The following is a 24,358-nucleotide window of genomic DNA, read 5'->3' as shown; positions in this document are numbered from 1 at the left end:
AAGATATTTTACGGTTTATGTAAAATTAGAAAATGATTTCAACCCCCCATTTTTATTGTTCATTTTTAAGGTTTATGTTTTGGAAAGCTCTCGAAAACTTTCCAAAACATTATAATAAAGTATTTTAATTTTATATACACTATAAAATATCTCGTAAAATATTTATTTTTCGATGATCTTACCTCAATATTTTTATACACAAAATAATGAGAGGAATCAATTGATATAAAAAAACATGTAGTTGTTTTTAAGAAAAAATATGTAATTTGTAATAAAAGCAGCTACATATTTTTCTTAAAAACAACTACATGTTTTCTTTACGTTAATTGATTCCTCTCATTTTTTTGTGCATAAAAGTATTGAGGTAAAATCATCGAAAAATAAATATTTTACAAAATATTTTATAGTTTATATGAAATTAAGAATTATTTCAAGCCTCATAACTCGAAAAGTGCTTAATAAAAAATATTTCATTACAGTGTTTTGGAAAGCTATTGAAAGCTTTTGAAATAAGCTATAAAAGTATCATAAAAAGGTACCATAAAAAGTACCATAAAAAAGGGGGAGATTCCATATAAAGAAATTCAACTTGATCTTCTGACGATGTCTCCAAGATCAAACTGATAAGATTAATAAATGGATCTTTTTAAACCCTACAAATTTTATATGAAAAATTTTTTTGTAAAATGCTCCCTTTCCAAAATATTAGACCGTTTCGAGACTTTTCGCGCACCCTGTATATATTTGATCTATAAAATATTTTATGTTCTCAAATATGAATTTAAAATATGACACACAAAAGGATTCATTTTAATATACAGTACGGAAAAAATTCATATTTTAAAAAAGCAATAGAGTTAGAAATCTTAAAAGAATTACAATTTTTGTATTCGCGTAACCAAGCATGTGAATGTTGCACGGATGTCAGCCGGGGAGACGGTTGTCAGGACCCTGTGGTTTCTCTCTTGCAACCTCGCGGCAAGGACCGCACCACCAGGATCTGCTATTGATACGAGCGACACAGCCTCCGGTAAACTATCATCTGGCAATATACGACCAAGTTGCTCGACTAAAGCTTTTCTCGGCTGAAATTAATAAACATGATCTTACAATTATATCAGCTCTCGGGTCTTTCAAACAAATAATTTGTTTAATAATCTGGATCCCTCATTGGGATTCAGAATATTAAATAGATTTTTCTTCATTGAATATACATATTTTTTTAAATTAATTTATAGAACATTTTATTTCATATTTTATTTTTGTTTTTCTGTACATTATTTCGATATATTTTTTGCATACACATATATATAAATGGAGCTTAACAATTTTTAAATAAAAATATATAATAAATTCTAATAATATAATAATAAAAAATATAATAATATAATAATAAATAAATAAAAATATAAAAATATAATAATAAATAAATAATAAATTTCTATAATAAATTCTTAATGTTTGTTCTTTTATATCATTGTAAGAGTATAGAAAAACATAAATTAAAAAACTTGATATAAAAGTTTGCAATAATTTTATTCAAGATAAAACATATAAAGTCATATCTAAATATATATAACATATAAAGTCATATCTAAATATATATATTTAAATATGAGTTTACAATATATTATTTTAAATAACATCATTGGAAGAAATAGTTTTTGATAGATGAATCTTGAAAGTTTATAAAAACATAAAATAAAAAATTTTGATATAATATTTGATATATATTTAAATATAATAAAATCTAAATATACATATTTAAATATGACTTTACAATATATTATCTTGAATACAATCATTACAAATTTTTATTAATATCTAGATTTTTTATTTTATATGTTTTTTATAAACTTCCAAGATTCATGTATCAAGAATTATTTCGAGAAAATGTTTTATAGCAATACTGCTACATGATTGCAGCAGCATTGTATTTTTTCAAATATATTACATTGCAATATTGCTGCGACATTTCGTTGTAATATTACAAAAAGTGGACATCTTAACGTTGCTGCAACTTTACAGCAATGTTGCAGCCAAGTTTCAGAATCGATTTGCAATATTGCAATGTTTCAATGAAATCATTCTGCAATATACAGGGTTAGGAAAAAGTCTGGATATCCCTTAATATTTCGAAAAATATGCATTAAAAAAAAATGTTTCATACAAAAGTTATAGGGTTTTATGTGGCGCATTACACAGCAACATTATTATGACTTCGAATAGCGTTGTTAAGATTATGTGAAGGTCAGCTTCAATTTTTTAAATGGAACCTCCTATTTTTCATTGCATATTCTTGTAGCTTACCTCGAAAGCTTTCCAAAACACTATAATAAATTATTTTTTCATCAAGTACTTTTCGAGTTACGAGGCTTGAAATCATTTCTTAATTTTACATAAACCGTAAAATATTCATCTTTCGATTATCTTACCTTAATACTCCTTATTATTCTACTTTATTATCCTACTCCTAATTATCCTACCTTAATACTTTTATGTACAAAATAATGAGAGGAATCAATTAGTGTAAAGAAAGCACATAGTTGTTTCTGAGAAAAAGAAAAAATATGTAATTTACAATTAACAATTCCATATTTTTATATTTCCATATTTTTCCATAAAAGTATTAAGGTAAGATAATTGAAAAATGAATATTTTACAAGATATTTTATGATTTATGTAAAATTAAGAAATGATTTCAAGCCTCATAATTCGAAAAGTACTTCATGGAAAAATAATTTATTATAGTGTTTTGGAAAGCTCTCGAGACAAGCTACAAAAATATATAATAAAAAGTAGGGGGTTCCATTTAAAAAATTCAAAGTGATTTTTATGTGACCTTGACGGTGCTATTCAAAGTTATACTGATATTGCTATGTAATGCGCCACATAAAACCCTATAACTTTTGTATGAAACATTTTTTTTAAATGCGTATTTTTTCGAAATATTAGGGGATATCCAGACTTTTCCCCAACTCTATATTTGCAATCTTTCTGTGCTGTATGGGAAGAGGAGAAGTGGATGCGAGAAATTAACGATGATCAAATGAACATCCCGATGATGTGCCTAACATGATGCGATAAGACGACGCACAAAGAGCTCGTTATTAGCCGTCATTACCTCTGTGCTATTTAAATCAGCCGAGGGTTTCAGATCAACGCTCAGACTGTGCTTCTTGGATTTATTACTCCCCGGCGTTCCTCTGTCTGTGCGTGCGAAGAGTCTGCTTCTTCTCTCGGAACCCTCGCTCTTGTTAGGCTGCTCGGATTTCGGCGGTGAACCCGCTACGTAATTCGGCGGATCGTTCGCTTCGTGATCCGTCCAGTTCTCAGGATGGGAATCGCTGTCGGCTCTTCGAGAACTGTCATCGCTCTGCCTGTCCACTCCACGCTCTGCAAAAAGATTTCGTTACTCTCTATCGGGATGCTATGTAGGGGAATATAATATAGAGACTGCGTCTCAAAATCACCGATACATTTAAAAGTCTCTCCCTCATCTCTTGGATACAAGCAAGCTTGCGATATTTTGATTTTATATCGAACACATATTGACCAAGTAAATTTGAAATTAAAATTAGATTATGTAAAGTGAAGAAGAACAAGACGTTTTATTTCGTAAAATTTCCTCTAAATCCTCAACTGTCACAATCAGCTGATTTTCAGTCAACATCAACGTTATTGATATCTGACGGATGCTGAGAACGTCTTTATTTTTTTGATAATTAATACTTGAATATCGGTGGTTTTGGAAGACCTTGCATAAGTATTCAAGTGGGATAAGAAAGTGTAAAGTGAAGAGAAGCACGACTAATGTGCTAAAATATTAAACTGCTCGAAAAGTGCACTAGTCGCCACATCTTCGTACCTGAAATTAAACACTTTCACATTGAATACATTATAAATAGATGCTCGTGAATTGTAATCGTTTTTCATTAATTAAAGTACCAAAAAATATATATATATATTTTTCTTTCGATTATCTTTTTAAATATTATATCTTTCCAGCAAACACCAAGTAACAGTTATATAGTTGTTAGTTATAATTTCCTACTCAACAATAATTGTTATTTAACACATAACAGTTATATAAGTTATATAACAGGTATGTAACAGTTATATAACAGTTATATTGTTAAGTAGGAAATTATAATTAACAATTATATAACTGTTACTTGGTGTTTGATGGGTTATTTTTTCGCTATGTATGTAACATATATGTTTAACTTTTCAAACACGTGCTAGAGAAGCACTTCGAATTCTAGATTCGACGCAGGAGGTGTCTAACTTTAGATGCGAAGGTATACACGTGGCGTCTTTTATATATATATATATATATATATATATATATATATATATATATATATACAGGATGTCCCATTTTAATCGATGACCCCGAATAACTTTTTTAATTTTGATTGTAGGAAAAAATGTTTCAGACAAAAGTTGTATGGCTTGAAGGGGGACATAAGATGGTGTTTTTAGTTTGACATTGAACAGTCACCTGAAAATCACATGAAGGCCACCTTCAATTTTTTTAATGGAACCCCCTATTTTTTATTACTTATTCTTGTAGCTTATCTCGAGAGCTTTTCAAAACACTATAATAAAGTATTTCTTCATTGAGTACTTTTCGAGTTATGAGGCTTGAAATCATCAAACAACGGCTTCAAACAACTTTTCAAGATAAAATCAATGATACCATCTTGATACAATCAAAATTAAAAAAGTTATTCGGTCATCGATTAAAATGGGACACCCTGTATATTGTATACATATATATATATATACAGGGTGTCACTTGACACTCATCATTTATATAGCAATATTCCTCGCGGAAAACTGAGTCGAAAAGTCCTGAAGTATTTTTTTCTATAATGAAAAAAAATTTGAAACCATTTTTTCTTTTAAACCATTTTTTTCTTTTAAACCATTTTTTTCTTTTTAACCATTTTTTTCTTCTATAATGCGAAAAACTTTATTTTGCATTAAAAATCATATTTTTTTCGTTAAAAGCGTTTCCTTAAAGAAAATTTCGTCAAGAAGGCTAAAGGTCGATGCTTATTGGCGCAACTTTACTTAATAATTACCGCTTTATTAAGCATTATAGAAAAAAATGGTTCAGGACTTTTCGACTCAGTTTTCCACGAGGAATATCGCTGTATAAATAGTCGGCGCCAATTAAGTGACACCCTGTATATTTTAATATTCGCGATAGATATGGCAACGGTTTCGCACACGCGGTGTCAAATTGAAATGAACGCCGAGAGATCGCGTAAATCGTACGTGATATTTGCTACGGGGTATTATTGCAAACGACATGTGAGATGGTGTGCAATTCGCAGCGTTATTAGAGAAAGCGGAGTATACATGACTAAGATTGACAGAGTAAAGGATACGTACGTATACGAGTAGATAGAGAGATACACAGGCCGGAGATCACAGATCGAAGTCTAATAAGATTACATACAAAGAGCCGCAAAAGAGAGAGACACGCAGCAGGGTGATTTGTAGAGGGGAACACACACAGGCTCTCGCATAAAATTACGGATACACGCATTATACGGTCTGCATCTTTCGATACCAATAGTGTATTCGGAAAAAAATTTTTTTTATATATACAGGGTGTCCCAAAGTCCCGGTCGAATATTTCATAAACTATGCACTTTAGAAAGAAATGTTTCAGACAAAAGTTGTATGGCTTGAAGGGGGCCATCAGATAGTGGCGATGATTTAACATGGGAGAGTCATTTGAAAGTCACGTGAAGATCACCGTCAATTTCTTAAATGGAACCCCCTATTTTTTATTACATATTCGTGTAGCTTATCTCGAGAGTTTTCCAAAACACTATAATAAAGTATTTTTTCATCAAGTACTTTTTGAGTTATGAGGCTTGAAATCATTTCTTAATTTTACGTAAAATATCTTGTGAAATATTCATTTTTCGATTATCTTATCTTAATAATTTTATGTACAAAATAATGAGAGGAATCAATTGGTGTAAAGAAAACACATAGTTGTTTTTAAAAAAAATGTAATTGTTAATTGCAAATTACATATTTTTTTCTTAAAAACAACTACGTTTTTTTTTTACACCAATTGATTCCTCTCATTATTTTGTAGCATAGTTTATGAAATATTCGACCGATCCGGGACTTTTGGGACACCCTGTATATATAGGAATAACTACAAGAAAATCAAATACTAATAGAAATATTTATTCACACTGAAAATAACTTGTAACAATACATCGATGGTCTTCGTAGACTTTTTTTTTAGCGAAATAATATTTATCTTTTCATCTTTTTTTCTTCAGAGAGAAAAAAGTAAGAATAATAGAAGGTACAAAATGACATGCTAAATATATAGATACGCGATATAAGAGAGTTAGAGGTAAAGGTGCTGGATTGAATTTTCTTTCTAGATACGTGAGAAACGTGCCACTTCGATTATTCTTGCATTTGGCTACATTAAAAAGATATGTTGCATTATTAGAGGAAAAAGTTAAGGTGTAATTTATATACAGGGTGGATCAATAATTCTGTCCACCTGGAATATCTCCGTTATTTTTAGAGATACAAAACTTTTGTACTTATAAAAGTTGTACGGTACTAACAATAAGAGGGTAATATGCTACTAATAATTTTTTTGTAGGTCGAGACCTTTCGGAGATTTCAAGATCATCTCCATTTTTCTAAATGGAATCCCCCATTTTTTATTATCTGTTCTTATAGTTTATCTCTGAGAGCTTTCCAAAACACTATAATAAAATATTTCTTCATTGAGTACTTTTTGAGTTATGAGGGTTGAAATCATTTTTTAATTTTACATAAACCATAAAATATCTAGTAAAATATTCATTTTTCGATTATTTTACCTTAATGCTTTTATATACAAAATAATGAGAGAAATTAATTGGTGTAAAGAAAACATACAGTTGTTTTTAAGAAAAAATATGAAATTGTTAATTGCAAATTACATATTTTTTTTAAAAAAAACAACTATTTTTTCCTTACAAAATTGATTTCCTTACCAATTGATTTCTCTCATCATTTTGTATATAAAAGTATTAAGGTAAGATAATAAAAAAATGAATATTTTACTAAATATTTTATGATTTATGTAAAATTAAGAAATGATTTCAAGCCTCATAACTCGAAAAGTACTCAATGAAGAAATATTTTATTATAGTGTTTTGGAAAGCTCTCGAGATAAGCTATAAGAATAGGAAATAAAAAGGGAGGGGATTCCATTTAAAAAAATGGAGATGATCTTGAAATCTCTGAAATGCCTCCACCTACAAAAAAATTATTAGTAGCATATTATAGCCCTCTTGGTATCGTACAACTTTTATAAGTACAAAATTTTTATACCTCTAAAAATAACGGAGATATTCCGGAGGTCAGAGTCATTGGTCCACCCTGTATATACCTATATATGTGTGTGTGTGTGTATGTGTGTGTGTGTGTGTGTATGTATAAATTACGTTGCTCGTGAAAATGTAAGTCGCGAAGCCACTTAATTACCAAATGTGATTGAAACACCAAGCTTCTGTTGATTAGCAAGGTCATTCATGCGCTGGAGTTTCTTCTCCAATCTACAAAATTGTCGTTGCTGAATTGCTTTCTCAACATTTTTCCCTCATATTTTATGTTACAAATATAAATTGCGTATAAAATATATATGTATAATTTTTAAAAAAATTTAAATCGTATCTTTCTTTCGGACGTATCTCGTACGTCCAGTTCGTAACTTGGAGAAACAAGGATTGAAATGTAACGATTATAGATAGCTCACTCAAAGAAACATTGGCGGATTATTACATTATCCTCAATGATATATATATATATATATCTTACGTTGCATGCTTTATTCACAAACGCAAGATACGTGCTGTTTGGTAAGAAGCGGAGTCCTTAGAACGTTCCAACTATTTTTCGTCCTCATAGGGTTTCAGGGAATTAATCGACATTTACATACCTGGAGTTGTGTGTCCGACACGGTGTTTCTCTCTAGCCGGATGACCCGAGGGCTGCTGACACGTGGTAGTCGCCGAGATAGTTCCAGTGTCCTCGCTGGTTACTACTATCGAATCGTAACATGCAACAGTGCAAAGCCAACCCACCAGACTTTCACTTAGTTCAGAAGATCTGTATCTGAGTAAGCTATGAAGTTCTTTTAAGGATCTAATTCTTAGACAAATCGACGATGGGCCTCTTAATTGTTCGTTCCAACTGAATTTATGACGTTTCAAAAACTCATACGAATCTCTTTCGTGCATTATATAGGGTGTCCCATTTTAAAGGACCCACTCAAATATCTCAGAAACACTGCGTTAAATCGAAAAATGTTTCAAACAAAAGTTGTGTGGCTTCAAGGGGACCATAAGATGGTGGCAAAAATTTGACCTTGGATAGTCATTTGAAGGTCACATAAAGATCATCTTCAATTTCTTAAATGGAACCTACTACTTTTCATTGCATATTCTTATAGCTTATCTCGAGAGCTTTCCAAAACACTATAATAAAGTATTTTTTCGTTAAGTACTTTTCGAGTTATGAGCTTGAAATCATTTCTTAATTTTACATAAATCGTAAAATATCTTGTCAAATATTCATTTTTTGATTATTACCTTAATACTTTTATGTACAAAATAATGAGAAGAATTAATTGGTATAAAGAAAACACATAATTGTTTCGAAGAAAAAATATGTAATTTGCAATTAACAATTCCATATTTTTTCTTAAAAATAAGTATGTAGTTTCTTCACATCAATCGATTTCTCACATTATTTTATGAATAAAAGTATTAAGGTAAAATAATCGAAAAATGAAATATTTTACTAGATATTTTATGATTTATGTAGAATTAAGAAATTATTCAAGTCTCATAACTCGAAAAGTATTTGATGAAAAAATACTTTATTATAGTGTTTTGGAAAGCTCTCGAGATAAGCTATAAGAATATGTAATGAAAAATAGTAGGTTCCATTTAAGAAATTGAAGGTGACCTTTAAATTACTGTCCAAGATCAAATTTTTGCCACCATTTTATGGCCCCCTTGAAGCCACACAACTTTTGTTTGAAACATTTTTCGATTTAACGCAGTGTTTCTGAGATATTTGAGTGAGTCCTTTAAAATCACCCTGTATATCGAAATAAATTCATTTCTTCGTACGTTTCATTGCTCATATTCGATACTACAATTTATTGAAATATATTGAAAACTTTTTTGGCTCTTTATAAATAAATCTACATATTTTATATTTCTAGCGAAAAAATTTTTTACAGCTAATTCAAGTTGATCAATATTTACACATTTATTAATTCATAAATTGAAAAAACTCTTTTGCATATTTAATAATAAAAAAATCTGTTTTATAATAGATGATATATAGAAAAAAAATGAATTTATTTTAATATATATTGCAAGAAAAAATTCAATCGTATTTTTCGTTTTTCACATCATAATACAATGGCAGTAATCTGGAGCCTTTTAATCGATCAAACAATTATGTTTGTCATCTAGCTTTCCCATCTTTCCTAAAATACCTTTAATAACAAAAATTCTTTAATAAGAAATTATATAAAATTATTATACGTATTCTTAAAAAACTTAAATAAAACTTAAATAAAGTTTTTTTGCACTCTCTTTATCCAAAAGAAATGTACGATTACACAAATAAAGAAAAAAAAGTTTAAAAAACCTTATTATTCTCTTTAAGAATTATATACCGGTTCTACTTATCATATAAAGGATCTCATTGAACAATAAGAAGTGCGATAAAAAATTTTATTCCTATACTTAAGTCTTAAAAAAAATGACTTGTATGCCAATACAAATCAATAAATGTATACACGCAAACATTTAATTGTTAGTTTCTTTTAATCCAAAATTCGCGTTTTTGAGTAATTCGTCAATAAAAACTTTAAACGAACCTGTAAAAAATATTTCAATTGCAACAGCCACATCATGCTGCCTCGCCAAAACATCAACAGCCTAGTCGAGTCGTGAATAATAAACGCATTTTTGGCAGTTATAAATCGTTCATTTTTATGGAATTTTTATCAGAATTATATAAAATATAAATTATTACTTTTCTAAAAAATATTTCGAATCTGCAAACTAATAAAAATGCAGGAACGCTAGTCTCCAACAATTTTCAGTTTTATCTCAATATTTACAACCGAAGCATACAAAAGACAAGCATATACATGATTATATTTTTTTACAATAAATATAAAAAATATATATTTATTTTAGCTATTTTTTTAACATCAAAACAAATATAGAGAAGAGATATATAATTTATAATTAACTTTTAGTAATCTTTTTATATAAAAAAATATTTCTTATTTTGCAAATATTATCAAATATAATAAAAAAGCAAAAATTTTTTTCGTCGTCAATTTTTTTTGTATAACGCGTTTTGTATAACATATCAAAAGTATCTATCTTTGGAGAGAAAATTTGTCAAAAAATCGAAGTAATTTTAAACTGGAAATATATCTTTGTTTAAAATTCCAATAAAATGACGTTCAACTGCGAAAGATGAGAATTTAATAGGTGTAATTGATAATCTAGAGCGGAAGCGAGTCGAATACGACGTGTTTGAAATGTAATGTATCTTTCAATCCTTACCGTATAATATTATATATGACTTAATAATACATTTGTTTAAACACCACCAGCCTTTAAACACGTTGCGTTATGCGTCAGTATTAAATCGCAACATCGGCAAACTAATTTCAAGAACGAATTGATAAAATACCTTTGCCATATGTCACACATGTCGCGCATTTCATTAGGATACGCGCGAATAATCGTATTATGCGCAATTACTTACCGGAATGAGGCGGAGCGAGAAGGGATCGACTGGAACTGAAAAACGGTCTTAGCGATGGCTTCGGTGTACTGCTAACAGACATAGTATCCAATTCCGGGCCGCTATCTGATAAGTCTTCTAATTCATCGAATAACTCTTCTATCTCCATATCACCGCCTGACAAGATAATGAATCATTTGAAATAGATAATTCATTTACTCCAAACACTGCTTCGATTTTATCCATTTAATATTTTCTACAAAATTTTTTAGCACACTGCACACTTGAATGTATAGGAATTTGAAAAGTCCTGGATCTCTTATATCTCAATTTTTTTCATATAATATACAGGGTGAGGAAAAAGTATGGGAACCCCTAAATTTTTCGAAAACTATGCGTTTTAGAAACAAATGTTTCAGACAAAAGTTGTAAGGTTTCAAGTAATGCGTTACGTAGCAATATCAGTATAATCTTGAATAGCACCGTCAAGGTCACATAAAAATCACTTTGAATTTTTTAAATGGAACCCCCTACTTTTTATTATGTATTCTTGTAGCTTGTTTCAAGAGCTTTCCAAAACACTATAATAAAATATTTTTTCAGTGAGTACTTTTCAAGTTATAAGGCTCGAAATAATTTCTTAATTTTACATAAACCATAAACAATAAAATATTTTTTCTTCAAAACTATGTTTTTTCTTTACACCAATTGATTCTTCACATTATCTTATGCATAAAAGTATGAAGGTGAGATAATAAAAAAATGAATATTTTATTAAATATTTTATGGTTTATGTAAAATTAAGAAATGATTTCAAGTCGCATAACTCGAAAAGTACTCAATGAAAAAACACTTTAATATAGTGTTTTGGAAAGCTCTTGAAACAAGCTATAAGAATGTGTAATAAAAAATAGGGGGTTCCATTTAAAAAATTCGAACTGATTTTTATGTGACCTTGACGGTGCTGTTCAAGGTCATACTGATATTGCTACATAACGCGTTACTTGAAACCCTACAACTTTTGTCTGAAACATTTGTTTGTAAAATGCATAGTTTTCGAAAAATTTAAAGGTTTCCATGCTTTTTCCTCATTCTGTATATTATACAGACACACACCTGAAAGTTTTTGCCCGATTTCTTCTTGATCGTGCTCCAACTCCTCGGATACCCTAAATCGCTTCAGCAGAGCTATAAACTTTTGTTTCAAATTTCTTTGCTGCAAAACACGATAACGTCGTTATATTTCCGATATAATCGCAATGATGAGCGAAGAGATCTAAGCCTGAAATATTGCATTCACGCACCCTGGCATTCGTTGGGATCTTTCCGCGACTCTTTCGTCTGTGCACCTCCAACGTGGGCTCGCTGTCGCTGCCCTCTGCCTCGCCTTCCGAACTAAATTCCTCCTCTTCGTCGCTGAATTCCTGGCAGAGTCTTTCGTTGGGATCGTTCATCAGTCTTTTGTCGTGGTCGACCGGTTGAGAACTTAGAGCGACAACACTCACGCGTGCCAATGCGACCGAATGACCGCCGTATTTTTCCGCCTTGTCCGACACAAGTTCCAGTTCGAGGTCCATTTGCTTCTGCAGCACCTGTAGCATAGGTTGATTAATCAGGTCAATGCAATAAGAGCAAGTCTCGCATGTTAATTGTTTTTTTTTTGAGAAACATACACTACTATAAGAAAAAAAACAGGAACACTTTTTGTACCCTAAAGATTGAGCTATTTTCAAACCGCTGAAACTCGAGGAAAAATCATCGTAGACAAAAAATTAAAAAAGCATTTTGAAGTTTCAACTTTAAGGTGCAGTTGGTGGTTTTAAAAAATTGTTTATCTTCCATATTCTATAACGCTTTAAAAAAGAACACACTGTTTAGTTCCTTAAAATTATTTTTAACACGCCGCAACTTAATAAAAAAAATTTTTCTCGAGAAATTCAACTCAAGTTGTATAAATTACATTTTCCCTGCAAAAAGCTTTTTTGAAAATTTTCCTACGACTTATTTTGACCGAGTAATATGATTTTGAAAATAAACCTGAATTTTTTAGATACCTGAATTTTTTAGATGAAATTTTTCTCGAAAAATTTAACTCAAATTCCATAAACTACATTTTGCCTACAAAATGCTTTAAAAATTTTCCTACAATTTTTTATGACCGAGCTACATGACTTCGAAACCAACTTTCTTTTATGAAGAAAATTTAGTTTTAGTAAAATTTATGGATATTTGAGTTGAATTTTTCGAGAAAAATTTTTTTGAACTGCAAAATGTCAAAAATAAATAATAAAATAAAATAAAATAATAATTTTAAGGAACAAAACAAAATTCTTTTTTAAAACACAGAACCAGAAGGATAAAAAATTTTAAAGAATTAACGATAGATAGTTAAAGTTGAAGTTTTAAGTTTTAAAATACTTTTTTATTTTTTGTCTTTGATGATTTTTCGCTGAGTATTGAGATCATATCTAAAAAGTAATGGTTTATTTTCAAAATCATATTACTCGATCCGAAAAAATCATAGGAAAATTTAAAAAAAAGCATAATTTTTGTATGTAATTTGCAATTAACAATTCCATATTTTTTCTTAAAAGCAACTGTATGTTTTCTTTACACCAATTGATTCCTCTCATTATTTTGTACATAAAAGTATTAAGGTAAGATAATCGAAAAATGAATATTTTACAAGATATTTTATGGTTTATGTAAAATTAAGAAATGATTTCAAACCTCATAATTCAAAAAGTACTTGATGAAAAAATGTTTATTTATAGTGTTTTGGAAAGCTCTCGAGATAAGCTACAAGAATATGCAAAAATATATAAGATGTTCCATTTAAGAAATTCAAAATGACCTTCACGTAACCTTTATGTGACTCTTCAAGATCAAACTAATGGCACCATCTTATGTACCCCTAGAAACCATACAACTTTTGTCTGAAACATCTTTTTTTAAAATTCAAAATAAGAAAGTTATTGGGGGTGGGACATTAAAATGAGACACCCTGTATATCTCTTTTAATTATTAAATATTGCTTTAAGAGAATGCTAATAGTTATTATGATAGTTATCTCTCGGTCGGATAAACCAAAATTTTCAACTTACTTGGGCCATGTTAATAACTCCCTCCGCAAGAGTTTTGTATCCGAGCATCGTACGATTCTTGTATCGCTTTCGCCTCTGCAATAATATCAGGAGCTTATTGCCGTCCCTCTTGAGAAAATGCGGATACTGAAGCGCGAACTGCAGCTCCAATTCCGTATCGAGTATGCCTCCGGTCGGTATAGCCATCTCGTTGGATCGTAGGGTCCTTTTGGAGCTCTGCATCTTGACCGCGATGCTGATGGACGACAGATCCGAGCCGAGGGGCCGAAGTATAACTAAGCGCGTTAACGTCAAGGAACACAGCCTAAAAAAAAAAGCAGCGATAAATCAATCTCGAGTTATGCTGAAGTAAGATAGTATTTTAAAGTTCAAGGTTGATCCACACAAAAAGAGATCACCTTAGAGGAACAGAGATTCGAGCAAGAATCCAATCAATAGCGCGTGAAAATAGATTAGAAAATAGACCCTCTGAAGCTCCGTTCATACACTGAGAAAAAAATCTGGTTGTATCAATTAAAATTCTGCTGGATTCAACCAGTATGTCTGTTGGAAAATGGACGAATCAAAATTCTTGTAGGAATTACCAGAATGAATCTGATTAATTTCTTCCTGTTAAATTTACCAACTTTTCTGGTTAATAATACTAAACTCCCCAGCACCAAGTCGTCTAACATTTTTTCCATTTAACCTCAAGAGTCTGTTTAATATTCTGAATTCCAACAAGATTATTGGATAAATTCAATCCAGATTATTGAATAAATTATTTTAAATTCAGTTTGTTAGAAATTAAACTGATAAACAGTGATGCAAGAAGAGGATGCAGCTAAAAATATACTTTGGATTTAATGTTAATACTAGTTCTTTATATACATTTCATGCACTGAGAAAAAAATCTGATTGCATTAATTAGAATTCTGCTAGATTCAACCAGTATGTCTGTTGGAAATGGACGAATCAAAATTCTTGTAGGAATTACCAGAATAAATCTGATTAATTTCTTCCTGTTAAATTTACCAACTTTTCTGGTTAATAATACTAAACTCCCCAGCACCAAGTCGTCTAACATTTTTTCCATCTAATCTCAAGAGTCTGTTTAATATTCTGAATTCCAACAAGATTATTGGATAAATTCAATCCAGATTATTAATTATTTTAAATTCAGTTTGTTAGAAATTAAACTGATAAACAGTGATGCAAGAAGAGGATGCAGCTCAAACACAGGCAATCAGAGAGCTAGCGTCCTCTTTTTGGCACTACTGCTCGTAAGAGAAAAAAAATATACTTTGGATTTAAGGTTAATACTAATTTTTTATATACATTTTGTGACAAATATTGAATACGAGTTAAGTTAAGAGAGACTTGCCGCCTAGTGGAAAGCAAAGAAATTAATGTAACAAGAAATTTTATAGATCCAACCAGAAAATCCCTAATTTTCCTACCTAATCAATCCTAAAAATCCCAAAAAATCCCTAATTTTCCTACCTATCCTAACCATATCCTTATAGTAAAATCTATTAAACGTTCTAGTTATAAAAAATCGAGTCTTATCAACTAGAAATAGATAACTAGAAATTCTTGTTTGATTTAACCAAAATGCCTTCAATCATATACGTCTTGTTGATACAATCAAACGATTTTTCTCAGTGTACGAGGGTCGTTTGATAAGTTTGGTAAAAAAGCAAGTAAAACACATTTTTTTGGAAAAAATCTACGTTATTTCTCAACACAGCCTCCATTGAGGTCTATACACTTGGTCCAACGAGTTTCCAATTTTTTAATACCGTCGGAAAAATAGTCTGTCTCAAAGCCTGCGAAATACTCGTCGACGGCGACAACCTTCTCGTTCAACGAGAATTTCTTTCCACTGAACTAGATTTTTAAATTTGGAAACAGGAAAAATTCGCGCGGGACCAAATCCGGAGAATAGGATGGATGTGGAATTAATTCAAAAAAACCCAATTCGTGTAATTTTGCTAATTTTTTTTTTTTCATTTTTGTAACAACAATCAAACCACTCTCGCTTCATCAAATCAACTATCGAACGTAAACAACGCGTTACTTTTGCCTGAAATTTTTTTCAGAGGGGTACGAAAAAGGAAACTTTACAAGCAACAAATCATCAAATGAATTGCGGTGCAATTTCACAGAAATTTATCAAACTTATCGAACGACTCACGTATTTTAGCGTTAAACTACCCGAATTAGTCTCAGCGATATATTTCAAAGTAGAATATTGATCGAGCATTCGCAGTTCGAAAAAAATTGCAAGGCACATGAATTAATAATATCAATCGATGTAATTCCTTTCGAAGCTTAGGGGGACCGAGACTAGCGTGACAATTGAAACATCTACGAAATACGAGGGGCCGGCAAAAGCCCGTTGTACGTTGATGTAGTACGTGCATCGGATCCGGTCGCGTACTATCGTATACAGGGTGCTAAAAAAGTATCGCATACGCTCAGTGCCATCCGATAGAGAATGAGAATTTAAGAAAAAATGTCTAATAGTATTTTTCGATCCCATGAATAATTTCGCCGCAATTTATTACAATAATTAATTGCGGCGAAATTATTCATGGGATCGAAAAATACTATTAGACATTTTTTCTTAAATTCTCATTCTCTATCGGATGGCACTGAGCGTATGCGATACTTTTTTAACACCCTGTATAAAAACAAAAGTGTGATTTAGGTGCGACGAGGAGGCGGAGACAAATACCGCGGGTTATCGGGATTATCGTTTCTCGTCGAGCCACGTTGGATCAAAACGAGCGATCGCTGGTCCCGTTAAGCTTGCCCGATTATCGTAGGATCTCGCAAGGTTTCCGCATGGAAACATTAACACGCGGCTAAAATCGATCGTCAAATTTATCAACCCTCTTCTGCCCCCTCTCTCAAGCTCGAATTCTCCGCAATCCTCTCCCTTGCGATGCGCATTGCTCTGACGTCTGTCAACCGCTCCGGAAATTCCGCGATGGAAAGAATGGAATTTTTCGAAGGATCATTCGTCTCGGGAGCAACTAAAAATGTGAATAATAAATTGAGAAAATTTATTTTTTTAATGGACTTTCTATATTCGAGATGCGATCACCATTTTTTTGAATCTTAACACTTCGTGACTGAAGAGATGCAAGTAAGCATCGAAACGTCTCACTTTTTTTCGCTCTCTTAATAAATGCGACTTATTGACATTCTTTTTTTACCCTTTTTTTTTTTTTTTTTTTTTTAACTGACCTATCATCCACAGTTTAGCTCGTATCAGGCTGTGTATTTATTCTTAATTCGTATTAACGAGCTTTATTATTAAAGTATTTTAATTTATATTGAGAAAATTTACTTAGAAATGAAAATTTGCTTGGAAAAGAGCACGTTCTAAAATACTTAATTTCAGTAATGAAAGCTTGCTCAAGCGTGTAAATGAATAAACACGAGACGAATGATATGTGTCATAAAGGATATTTAATAAACGAATAATCGTGGAGCATTTCTATATTGATTTGTATTCCTCCAGCCACATTAAATTTCATAAATGAATAAAGTAAAACTCGCAACAAATTTGTAATATGAAAGAAAATCATATTACATTATCGTGTAAAGCTGATATTGTGCGATAATATGTAAAGAATAACAATATCGGCTTTTCGTGACAATGTAATGTGTTTTTCTTTTTCACATTATACATTTCCTGCGAATTATGTATGTTTCATCCATTTATGAAATTCAATAACGTGACTGAAGAAATACAAGTCAGAACGTTCCATGATCATGATATTTGTTTATTAAATTTTTTAAACACATCATTCGTCATATTTATTAATTTATACGTTCAAATATTTTTCTATTATTGGAATCAACAATTAAAAAGGTCTTTATTATTGGAATCAACAACTAAAAATTTCCATACAAAAAGAAACGAGCTAAATATATTAGCAACGACATTTTCCTCGAGGATATATAAAAACTCTTAAAATTCTGATGGAAGTTTTATATTAAAAAATATATATATACAGGGTGGCCTATTTTAATCCATCCAGTCGAATATCTCGAAAACCAAGCCTGGGAGAGAAAAATGTTTCAGACAAAAGTTGTTTGGTTTCGAGGGGGCCATAAGATGGTACCATTGATTTGACCTTGAAGAGTCATTTGAAGGTCACATAAAGATCACCTCAATTTTTTTAAATGGCACCTCCTATTTTTTATTACATATTCTTGTAACTGATCTCGAGAGCTTTCCAAAACGCTATAATAAAATATTTTTTTATTGAATACTTTTCGAGTTATGAGACTTGAAATCATTTCTTAATTTTACATAAACCGTAATATATCTAGTAAAATATTCATTTTTCGATTATCTTGCCTTAATACTTTTATGTACAAAATAATGAGAGAAATCAATTGGTGTAAAAAAAACACATAGTTGTTTCAAAGAAAAAATATGTAATTGTTAATTGCAAATTAACAATTGCAATGGCATCATATTATAGCTCCTTCGAAACCATGCAACACATGTCTAAATTTTTCAATATTTCGCTAGTTTACGAGAAAATTGACCGTATTGTTTAAACTGGGCCACCCTGTATATATATATACAATATATATATATATATATATATATATATATATATAATAAAAGAAAAAATATATAATAAAAGAAGTGAAATGTGGCATAGTAGATAGCGCACTATTCTACAAAACCAAAGGGCTACAAGGTCTCGGGTTCGATTCCCGATAGAACCGAAAAATTGTATACGCTCGCTCCTCTCTCGGAAGGTAATGGCAAATTACCGAGAAATTTTGCCATGAGGATCTCTTTAATCTAGCCATTTGGAATCTGCATTAAACTGTAGGTCTCATATACGCGTGATAATCTGGTGCGCAACACAGTATATGAAAGAGAGCTCACCACGTTCGAAAAATCGAACAAAGGACTGAGAAGGATAGAATAAAATAAATAAAAAATATATAATATATATTAAATAAATATATATTAAATAAATGTATATTAAATAAATATATATTAAATAAATATATATTAAATAAAATATATATATATATATATATATATATATATATATATATCAGTTCGTTGACGAAATCTCACATTGACACATCGTTTTATCTCTCGATTTCAAATTTAGTAGGGCGTAATGATCTTGCAAATGTGACTTGTGGAATTTACTACACTATGATTTATACCTATTATTTGATCTTATATACTTGGAAAGGACCACAACCATATGATCGAAACGTCGTAACAAATAAACAAAAAAAAATTTGTTGGCTAGCTTTAGTCGATTATTATTTCCAATGAACCTTTGATTAATTTACTAGCGATATCAAGATAATTTATAAATTTAAATATATATTAATATTTAGCATATATATATACTTATATTTAATTAATATAAATAAATATAGTATTTATAAATAAATACATATTAAATAAGTATAAATAAATATAGTATTTATAAATAAATACATATTAAATAAATATAAATATATGTATGCTAAATTTTGACGGTGGAACTACTGCTTTATAAAAAAAACTTTTCCTTTTTTTACGGCCAATCGGTCTTTACTCTCTCTCCAGACACTCCTCGTACATAATTTACTTCTCGATGATAGAACCTATACCACGTGGAAGCATCGTCGACGAAACCCTTATTGCGAGAAGCGCGGGGAGGAGCGGGCGGTCATCGTTATTTATGAAAAAGCTTTCCGTGGTTGAGAAAGGGGAGGCGAATACTAAATATAGATGCAGAGGGTAGAACTACAGGTGGTACAGGTTCTCATTTATTTTACATGTGAAGGATGACGAGGCTCGAGGCCAATTTGCACGATTTGATCTGACATTAGCGGATTCGTGATAGACTTAAATTAAATTCAGCTAAACGTTTTCTGAAACAACGAGCGATGAAATAATGTTCGGACGATCCAAATTACACGAATAATCAAATTTTGATAATAATAAAATTCGCTACAGTGAATTATTAAAAAATAAAGAAAAGAAAACACATTATTTCCGATAGAAACGACACTCTTTTAAAGATATGATCGATCCATAGAAACAAAATTATTATTTTATAATTATTTAATTATTAAAAAGAAACAAATGTAGGAATAATAAAAATTCTAGGGCCAATAATACGAGCTAATTACTAAGGTCTAAATAAAATAAAACCAATATTAATAAGTTCATTTAATTCAATAATCAAACGTTTCGACTTTACTTAGTCTTCCTCTGTATGAAGAATAACAAAATCAACATATTAAAATCATCTGTATTCCTTTAACAATATTATTCGCAATATATGTCGCAGAAAAGTAAGTATAAATTTAGTCAAAATGTAAAAAAAGGAAAATCCATCGTTGGAGAGCTATAGAATAAAATAAACAATAAAAAACCCACATACATTCATACAAAATCAAATGCTTCGACAGCCAAAAAATGTAGGAATATTTAAATTTCTTGTGATTAAAAATAGACGACATAATTATTAAATTTATCTTAATAAATTAATTTAAATTCTAGGGCCAATAATAAAAAATAAAATAAAACCAATATTAATAAGTTCATTTAATTCAATAATCACAAACGTTTCGACTTTACTTAGTCTTCCTCATGAAGAATAACAAAATCAACATATTAAAATCATCTGTATTCCTTTAACAATATTATTCGTATGTCGCAGAAAAGTAAGTATAAATTTAGTCAAAATGTAAAAAAAGGAAAATCCATCGTTGGAGCGCTATAGGATAAAATAAACAATAAAAAGCCCACATACATTCATTCAAAATCAAATGCTTCGACAGCCAAAAAATGTAGGAATATTTAAATTTCTTGTGATTAAAAATAGACGACATAATTATTAAATTTATTATTTAATAAATTAATTTAAATTCTAGGGCCAATAATAAAAAATGAAATAAAACCAATATTAATAAGTTCATTTAATTCAATAATCACAAACGTTTCGACTTTACTTAGTCTTCCTCAGTATGAAAAATAACAAAATCAACATATTAAAATAATCTGTATTCCTTTAACAATATTATTCGTATGTCGCAGAAAAGTAAGTATAAATTTAGTCAAAATGTAAAAAAAGGAAAATCCATCGTTGGAGCGCTATAGGATAAAATAAACAATAAAAAGCCCACATACATTCATTCAAAATCAAATGCTTCGACAGCCAAAAAATGTAGGAATATTTAAATTTCTTGTGATTAAAAATAGACGACATAATTATTAAATTTATCTTAATAAATTAATTTAAATTTAAATTTAAATATAAACTCGTGAAGATCCATGTGTGATAGTTCATCGGGTGCTCTTTCGGTTACAAAATATCGTCGATAATCCGCTATATTTACAGGATATTCTGCTTGCAACATGTTTCTAAAGCATTTCGGAAAAATCTATTTTTAGTAACTTCTTGAAAATCGACAGCATCGTAGCGTCAACCACAATATTAACCAGCATCAATATCAACTATGTAGCGTTACGGCTACTTTGCGTCCGAATTTATACCGAACTAACTATTTCCTTTTGCCAAACACACGTGTTGCCAAACTAGTAGTTTGGCAGCGCAATCGAGAGTCAAAAATACAATAATCGTATTTCATGCCAATGCAATTTTTGCAATCGAAAAATAAAAATATACACGGGCAGTATTTTTTTTCATAATTTGCGATCGATTCTAAATCGATATTTAACAAAAAAAAAGGCGTCCGCAATTTTCATCGATCATAGATCTGTGTCTAAAAAAAAATACTAGATAGATGTTTATTCGCATAATGTTCAGTCGCATAATGTTCTTCGATTTTATGCCGTAAATTTAAAAACAGTCTACATTTTCGTAGCTTAACGTTCTTATCGTTAACGATAAGAACATTAGGAATAGTAACTAACTGTAAGTCGTATGACAAATAAAATGATTGATACATGTCTGTTAAGTATTTTTCAGACGCTAAAAAATTCCTTGATCTCCTATTGCTTCTTAGAATAAATTATTCAGTAAATGAGCTATGACTAAGTTTTTTTGCCCTCATTTTTTAGATATTTTTCAAGGAAACGTGAATTACATTAAAACTAAAAAAAGATTATTTTTATAATAGAACTAATATAAGAAATTTAAATCTTGTACAAAAGATGATAAATGATTTGAATAGAAAATACAGTATTAAACACGTTGGAAACATTTATCATATTAATCTACAGGTTACAAATAAAATACGAAAAAATTTAGTTTAATTACATCATAAATATATTGTTTTTATTATTTATTTATTATTATAATTTTCGAAATATAGATAATTATTTTTAAGAAAATTTAAATGTTTCATTTACATTATTTCTTTTTTATTATTTATATAAAAATAATATTCTAATATTTCAATAAAATCCATTGAATATTAATATAGAATTAAATGTTTATATTAATTTCATCTTTCTTTTCACCGTATTAATTCTAATTTCAATTCGACTTGAAAAGTCCCAGAATTTTGTTTAGAATAATTGTTTAGAATATTTTTTATTTATTAATTATTAATATATATATATATATATATATATATATATTAATATATGTTGTTATAGTGTTGTTGTATTTTTCGAAAATTATTAATATATATTGATTAATATATATTAACACATATTGTTTTCTGACGCTAAAAAAAACGCTCTCCTACTGCTTCTTAGAATAAATTATTCGATAAATGCAGTGTGGCTAAGTTTCTTTTCATCTCATCTAAATATTTTTCGAAAAAAATAAATATGAATTAAAATTAAAAAAGCAATTAATTATAACTACTTTATAAAACTACCTAAGAAATTTAAATCTTGAACGAAAGAATGGTAATAAATAATCTAAATAGAAAATAAATAGTATTAAATATGTTGTGAAAATATTTATTATATTAATATATTAAAAGTTACATATAATATAAAAAACTTTAATCAAGTTTGTTTTTATTTTCTATTTATTGATATAATTTTTGGAAAATATATATGCAATTATTTTGAAGAAAATTTAAATGTATTTCATGTTTGAAAATTAAATACGGAAAGAAATTTTGTTTATTTACATCATTTATTTATTTTCATTACGTGTATAAAAATAAGATAAAAAAATAAAATACGTTGACTATTATAAATGTAGATAATGCAGTGTAGCTAAGTTTCTTTTCATCTCATCTAAATATTTTTCGAAAAAAAAATATGAATTAAAATTAAAAAAGTAATTAATTATAATTACTTTATAAAACTACCTAAGAAATTTAAATCTTGAACGAAAGAATATAATAAATAATCTAAATAGAAAATAAATAGTATTAAATATGTTGTGAAAATATTTATTATATTAAACTATTAAAAGTTACATATAATACAAAAAACTTTAATCACAAGTTTCTTTTTATTTTCTATTTATTGATATAATTTTTCGAAAATATATATGCAATTATTTTGAAGAAAATTTAAACGTGTTTCATGTTTGAAAATTAAATACCGACAGAAATTTTGTTTATATTTATTTATTTTCATTACTTGTATAAAAATAAAATAAAAAAATAAAACACGTTGACTATTAAATGTAGATAATGCAGTGTCTAAGTTTCTTTTCATCTCATCTAAATATTTTTCAAAAAAAATAAATATGAATTAAAATTAAAAAAATAATTAATTATAACTACTTTATAAAACTACCTAAGAAATTTAAATCTTGAACGAAAGAATGGTAGTAAATGATCTAAATAGAAAATATAGTATTAAATATGTTGTGAAAATATTTATTATATTAATCTATTAAAAGTTACATATAATACAAAAAACTTTAATCACAAGTTCGTTTTTATTTTCTATTTATTGATATAATTTTTGAAAAATATATATGCAATTACTTTGAAGAAAATTTAAACGTGTTTCATGTTTGAAAATTAAATACCGACAGAAATTTTGTTTATATTTATTTATATCATTAATTTATTTTTATTACTTGTATAATTTTTAATTTATTACTTGTATAATGTTTAATTTATTTTTATTACTTGTATAAAAATAAGATAAAAAAATAAAACACGTTGACTAATGTCAAAATTAAATGTAAATTTTAGAAAATATTAATCTCATCTCTCTCCTCGCATTATAATTCTAATTTCAATTTCGATTTCAAGACAAGAAACTCAAATTAGAATATTGTTAATATTCCATTGTTCCCTAACGCGTCTCTTAATCAGCCATCGATATTCGCAAGTGCATAACAAGAAATAGTTTGCCCCGCATGAACTTCTCGTATTGACACACCTCCAAGTGTCACTCGTCGATATATCGGAGCGGTATATAACAATAAATAGCGCCTATCGCGATCTTCCGCGAGCGGCATCGAAGGCGAAACAATCGACGATCGCGGATCTTCCTCTCCGTCGTTTCA

At 29.2% G+C, this 24,358-nt stretch overlaps 1 protein-coding gene across 3 annotated transcripts in view; it reads right to left on the bottom strand.

The window, feature by feature from the left end:
• Window positions 1-24,358, bottom strand: part of LOC105256923 (phosphofurin acidic cluster sorting protein 2) — a 28,618-nt gene that overhangs the window by 3,896 nt on the left and 364 nt on the right. The window contains exons 2-8 of one of the 3 annotated variants that reach the window (XM_011267210.3): window positions 13,932-14,235; window positions 12,132-12,419; window positions 11,944-12,043; window positions 10,849-11,004; window positions 7,982-8,086; window positions 3,125-3,396; window positions 880-1,085 (exon numbers count right to left, since the gene is read on the bottom strand). In XM_011267210.3, coding sequence (XP_011265512.1) covers window positions 880-1,085; window positions 3,125-3,396; window positions 7,982-8,086; window positions 10,849-11,004; window positions 11,944-12,043; window positions 12,132-12,419; window positions 13,932-14,235 — 1,431 coding nt within the window. The remainder of the gene's footprint in view (window positions 1-879; window positions 1,086-3,124; window positions 3,397-7,981; window positions 8,087-10,848; window positions 11,005-11,943; window positions 12,044-12,131; window positions 12,420-13,931; window positions 14,236-24,358) is intronic. The other 2 variants (XM_011267220.3, XM_011267227.3) reach the window with 2 other exon arrangements.

The sequence above is a fragment of the Camponotus floridanus genome, unplaced genomic scaffold (genome assembly GCF_003227725.1).
Source record: "Camponotus floridanus strain SB8 unplaced genomic scaffold, Cflo_v7.5 scaffold32, whole genome shotgun sequence".
In the NCBI taxonomy this organism is placed as follows: Eukaryota; Metazoa; Arthropoda; class Insecta; order Hymenoptera; family Formicidae; genus Camponotus; species Camponotus floridanus.
This window is presented reverse-complemented; position numbering and strand designations above follow the sequence as displayed.